Genomic DNA, 6,200 nt, shown 5'->3' on the forward strand with positions numbered 1-6,200 from the left:
AATATGTAAAAAAGGCCAAATATTTAAAAATATGTAAAATAAAAATGACTTCTTTTGGCCAGAAATGTATTGAAACATCTTTAGTTAGTAACGAAATAATAACAATCATGATGCATTCTAAATGCTTTTGATTTATTTTACTCTTTATCTTTTAATCGAAGATATTTTTTTCCAGTTAGAAGAGGAAATAGAAAAATTATCTGGTAGTGGGGTTAAGAATCAAAAGCACACACTAACCCTTAGCCGACTTATGGTGAGAACGGAGGATGAAATGTCTCGCCATCCATTACTGGAAATTGCTCAAGCAGCTGATCCATGCTGCAAACGACTATTCTTGGATTATCATGGTTTGGGTCTTCTTTGGTCATGGATGATAGATACTCGTTCCTCTGCTAAACTCAGATTTGAAGTTAGTAGCTTATTTTTTAAACAAAACTTATGTTATCATTAATTACTTAATAATATTAATTATTATCATTAATTACTTAATAATCTTTTTTCTTCTTATTATTGAACAATGCAGATTCTCAACACATTAGCTGTGCTACCTATCACAAATAAAACCATCTTGAAGGATAGCAAAATATTAAGTGTTGTTGAAAAATGGGCCAAGGTCTCAAATGATGAATCTACCGACAATAAAGAAAGGTTTGTTTTCATGTATCTTTATTTTTACTGTTCATTTATTTATATATTGATTTATGTTGATAACTGTAACTAGAATATCACCACTGACATTTAGACCATTTAAAGTATCTTAGTTTATACAAGGAATCTTTTTCTTTGTGTTAATTCTTTACATGTAATTTTCACTTGTCAGTGAACACCATCCATCATAAATCAATTCCTGGATTGTTCTGAGCTATGATTATTTTGTTGTTATTCTTCTAATTGGCTAACTTATCTAAATGGTATGCTGCATAAAAAAGTTCTTGTTTTTTACAGATGGAGTTTTCATACAAATTGTTTTAAAAATAGTACATCAAATCTAATAAAACACTAAAAAATAATTTAAAATACCGGTAATATACTGAATTATATCCAGCACTAAAGTTAAAATCAAAATCAATGCCTCAATTTATCTAACAAAAATAAGTAAAATTGATAATTAAAAAATGTTTATTAATCTTTTACTACTATGTACCCATCTAAATCAAAATCTACTTAAATTAATTATCCATCTAGCTTTTGCCATTGAAATGTTAATTATTTTCCAAATGGTAGTAGTGAGCCCACATCCATCTCTCTGTAGGTCACACGGTATTATTCAGTATTCTTTGTTAGAATCTCAATATTTAGGTGCAACATAAATTGAATTAGATTTACTAAGTTCAATGAATCAGTAATACATTTTTAGCCCAAAGCCTTCAGCTTAGTTGAGAAGAAGGGATATCACATCCACCATACTGCTCTGACCTGATACCATTTATTTTAAAGTTTCGAAAATTCAATGAATGTTGAAACTTTGGATGATTATGACTAGGGATAGGATTTTTATGTGCTAAAAAATCCGAAATATGTGCTAATAAATTGTCTTATATTTAAAAAAATATGTATTTACAAATTTTGTATTATTCAATAACATAAATTACTAATTAATTAGTAACTTTATAATTTAAAAAAAGTTACATAAATATGTATTTATTATATATTATATGAATAATATTTTAAAGACTTATGTTAAAATATGTACAAAAAAATGAACTTAGGGAAAACATAGCTGTTCAATAACAAGACATTAATTATTAATTGTAATTAAACTAATTAATTAATAATTACTCAGAATGAATTATAAATGGAAATAAAGAATAATCCTTATTAAAAAGAAAAAAACTTAAGAAAAATATTTAAAACTTTGGAAGAAATCAATTATTCAACAGGATCGGTTACAAAATTATTGCAGATTAAATGCATTTTTAAATTTTCAAATAAAAATGTTCGTCGGTTTGACCGCAGAATGGACTTGTGCGGGCTAAAAGATCTTTCAAGATCTACTGATGTTATAGGGGCATACTTAATGAAGCTATTTCCATTGCATCTAGTTCGGTATTCTGCATCATCTGGGCTCTGTTTCATAATGAAAGCTAATAGTATTAGTCATAGTACAAGTGTAGAAACTAGTGTGGTAATAATACTAATACTTATTTTTTTCATGATAGGGATGACTATTAGTGATATTACAAGAATTAAAAAATACTAAAGTACAAGTTACTATTGTACAACTGTATCTTAATTGAATTAAGATAAATCTACAAGACTAATAGTATTAGTTTGTACTTTATTATGAAACAGGGCCCTGGGCGGATGTGTCATCATTTGTTCCGAGGAAATGGCTCCAGTGGACTGAATGATTTTATATCCTGAATTTTTTTTTAACACGTCCTGTACTTTTTTCTTTATGACTTCTCCATTTTCACCACCTATATTTTCCAGTCTTTCTATTGCTTCGTTAACAGTCTTTAAATTTTGCGTCAGTGGAATGTCCTTTTCTTCTAATTTTGTAATTGTGTTGGATAAAAATACCACGTTTGCACTTATGTAAGCCAAATCAGTTTTTATTGAGTTAATTGTTAACAAGTTGTTCGCTTTATCTACTGCAGTGGCGTCAACATTAAGTTTTGATATTATGTATTTAATTTTTTACGACTGGGAGCCATCAAAAATGTTTTTTTTACTGTGGACACAAGCTTGTCTACATTTGGACATGAAATGCGTGTGCCAGGCAGGTCAAATGATCTGTCTTAGGATAAAGAACTTTAAGGGCATTACCACCTTTATTCATGTAAGGTGCCGTGTCTGACAAAAACAACAAAACTTTACCATGAGTGATGCCCATAGGCCAAAGAACAGTCATAGATTGGTTGACAAATCTTGCAATCGTTTTACAATTCAGCGAATAGGATTTTGAAGGTGCCTCAACACTTAGTCTGCCAACGATTATGTTTGTGATATAATGCCTTTTCATAACCGTAGTCTCATCCACAGAAATCCAAATCGGCCCATCCGAAATTGCTTTCCAAATTTCCGTTAAAGTCTCCTCGTATATAATTTTCAAATAATTTTTTCTTAAAGTACTTTTTGCATTACTCGCCATGTGTATTTCTCAAGAAAGGTTTTTAAGTCCAGATTTCTAATTTTGTAGATACAAATGTCTGCCCTGACTAATGCTCGGCACAAATCTATATACATAGTATTGGTACCTGTGGAATCTGAGGAGGAAAGAAAGGAACAGAGAAATGGATTGAGGAGTAAACAAACAAATTCTAGGAAAATGCTACAGGAATTAGACCCTTGCTCTTTTTAATTGATTGATTCTGAGGAATTCTCGATGTAATTCTGTGTGAAAATTTATTATTGCCACTGCATTTAATTTGTGTTCAAAGATGAAGACATTTTACGGACTATTTATGATAGATGATAAATTTCAGCTTTAAGTATCTTGTGTTCTCTTGAATTTTATGTAGTTGCTGCAAAAAATGTATTTAAAATTGAACAAATAATTTTAGGAAATATGTGATTCAGGACAGAATACTTAAAAATATGTTAAAAATAACAAATATTTCAGAAAATATGTGATTTACAACAAAATATGTAAAAAAGGCCAAATATTTAAAAATATGTAAAATAAAAATGACTTCTTTTGGCCAGAAATGTATTGAAACATCTTTAGTTAGTAACGAATCGCAGATATCATGGTCAGGTAAAAATATGTGAAAACATAAAAATCCTATCCCTAATTATGACCATGAAAATGCAAGGAAATAGCTAAATTTTTTTTAACAATGAAAAATGTAGAAAATATAGAATTGATTTCAGTTTATTCTTTCTTTATCGAAATCATAATATGCTGACATGTTTCATTGTTTATTTAGACCATGAATATAAATTAATTAATTATGACAAAAGTGATATATTCATCAATAAACATACTACTGATGATGGAAGCTTATAGAGGCTCATTTATAACCTGCTTAGCCATTGTGAGGTGTGACAATCTGAAAAGAGGATGGATTTTAGGCAATAATGAAAAACATATTTTGAAATCTTTGCCAACTGTATATTATTTTTTATATAAAAAATAAGGATAATAAAAGTTTTAATATAATGCTTTAAATTACTTAGTTTCGAATCATCTATACATCTTTTCCGTAGTGAAATGAAAATGAAGAGAATAGTATAATTGATTACAGGTTAGTCACCTTAAAATAAAATCTTTGAAGTTTTAAAACTGGTTATTGATTTCTAGGCATCTAGCGATGAATTATTCTTCAAGTCCTGATTTGATTCCCAGGTAAACTATACTTTTTGTCATTGCAGCAAAACATGACCTCAGATCTATTTCAGAGAATTTTGGGTCCTTCATTTCTCAGCAAGAGAGTAAAATTTGATAACTGTTCAAATAATTTTAAGACAGATTTCCGCATTGATACTTTTTATGCAATCCATCAGCGTATATCTCTAAGGTGGTTTCCTAAAAACAATACCATGTTAATGTTAATCGTCAAAAATTAAAATACAAAAAACATGCATTTATTCAATTTTGTAGTCAGATTTTTAGCTTTAATTTTGCTTACTCTTAGCTCTGACAATATTTACAAAAAATTGACTTGTTTCTGATCATTGTCATTTTAGCTTGCATCCTATATTAGGATAGCTAAAAGTTTACTAGACGAGTTGGAATTTTTTGAACTGCTGTATTTTTTGAGATGAAACTAGACTTAAGTGACTGCATCTATTCCATATTACAAAGTGTTAACATAAATATTTATGGCTTTAAAACTATATTATTGGACCTTGAAGTAGTTAATTCTGACATCTTTACCTGTCTGTAATCATTTTATTTTTTTTTTAAGATCTTAAATGAGTTAGATTTTTTATCATAAACTGTATGCAAAATATTTTTTCTTTCAGCAATGAGACAGATGATTCTAGTCCTGGAGAATGTTCTGTGGATAGAACAATTAATGAAAAAGTTATACTGGAAGAAGATGAAGAGTTGGAAAGAAATATTGTTACAAAAGCTACAGAGCTGTTATCATCATGGACAGGCCTCAAAGAAGAATTCAGAATTCCTAAGAAAGAAAGAATAGAACAGATGAAAGAACATGAAAGGGAAGCTAACAGAGGATATGTAGACCCACGGGAAAATTTGTCTTATGATAGGTAATTATTTAAATTATTAAAACTAATAAATTAATGATTTTGATGGTACTTTCAGGTATAATATAAAACAGAGACAAGATTTTTTCTTTCATTTAAAAAAAAACAACAAAATTATGGTATTGAAATATTTAATTTATAATTCTACTCTGTTAGTTTATTTATTAAAAGTAATTGGAAAAAGTAGTCGGTGGAAATCTTCAAAAGACATGGATAGGACCATACAGGAATAGATGTGGGATTTTCACCCACTAAAACCACTGCCCTACACCTGTTCACAGGTACGATACTTCATGAAGGGAAATGGCTGAGTGCCATCTCACTTTCTTCGCATGGTTTTCACGTCTCCATGCTAGTCATATCTTCTAGCGCTCTCTTCCTCCCTCAACCTCTTGACGACGACTGTGGTGAATCTTTTCACTGCGTTCCAATGCTGGTCTGAGCATAGCATTTAGCTCACCACATTTTCTGGTGTGATGCATTCTCCACACACTCTCTGCAATTCGCTTCTCTCCCGAGCAAAGCAAATACAAGCAAAAAACACGTGCTCCGCTATTTCCTGGATAGTCTGATATCCAGGGCATTCTGTGGTGTTGTCCAGTGTATACATCGGGACCTGCTCGTGTTATACTGCAGGTGTCCCGAGTGTAATTTTATGTTTGAAATTAATGTGTGGAAAAGGGGGGCTGAAAATGTGAGACACTTTATGCTCATGAACATGCATATATTTATTTTAATTAATGATTCATTCCCTGGAGGGGCAGTAATGATTAGTGTGTTAGACGTAAAAATTATTTATATTTGATAATATAAAACATAGCATTGGGGTGGTCTCATAGCTTATCTGATTGAATGACGTTTTCGCTGACGCGGTGACGTCTTCTAGGCCGCTTTCCTCGTCAAGGTGTGCGGTGGAGAATATGTTGAACACCATGTATCCCTGCCGATGTGTCTGAAAGACGTCTTAGTTCCTCAAGGGCTGGCCAGCGTGTCCTGGAGCCTGGCGTGATGGTAGGGGTAGGCCAGGTCCTGGCTTGCAT

At 31.0% G+C, this 6,200-nt stretch overlaps 1 protein-coding gene across 1 annotated transcript; it reads left to right on the forward strand.

Annotated features, from left to right (window-relative positions):
* Positions 1-156: 156 nt before the first annotated feature.
* LOC136796097 (histone-lysine N-methyltransferase Set2-like) lies at positions 157-5,183 on the forward strand. Its single transcript, XM_067048782.1, has 3 exons — positions 157-409; positions 524-648; positions 4,912-5,183. The coding sequence occupies exons 1-3, from the start codon at positions 251-253 to the stop codon at positions 5,165-5,167; spliced, it is 540 nt and encodes a 179-aa protein (XP_066904883.1). The 5' UTR covers positions 157-250; the 3' UTR covers positions 5,168-5,183.
* The last annotated feature ends 1,017 nt before the right edge of the window (positions 5,184-6,200 follow it).

The sequence above is a fragment of the Halyomorpha halys genome, unplaced genomic scaffold (genome assembly GCF_000696795.3).
Source record: "Halyomorpha halys isolate HHAL.00 unplaced genomic scaffold, Hhal_1.1 Scaffold11565.1, whole genome shotgun sequence".
Taxonomy (NCBI): domain Eukaryota; kingdom Metazoa; phylum Arthropoda; class Insecta; order Hemiptera; family Pentatomidae; genus Halyomorpha; species Halyomorpha halys.

What these genes read in the sequence shown, in the direction of transcription:
- LOC136796097 (XM_067048782.1), top strand. Translation starts at nt 251, where the DNA reads ATGGTGAGAACGGAGGATGAAATGTCTCGCCATCCATTACTGGAAATT. An exon ending in CTGCTAAACTCAGATTTGAA is followed by an intron (nt 410 to 523) that starts GTTAGTAGCTTA and finishes TGAACAATGCAG; the next exon opens with ATTCTCAACACATTAGCTGT. An exon ending in TCTACCGACAATAAAGAAAG is followed by an intron (nt 649 to 4,911) that starts GTTTGTTTTCAT and finishes TTTTTCTTTCAG; the next exon opens with CAATGAGACAGATGATTCTA.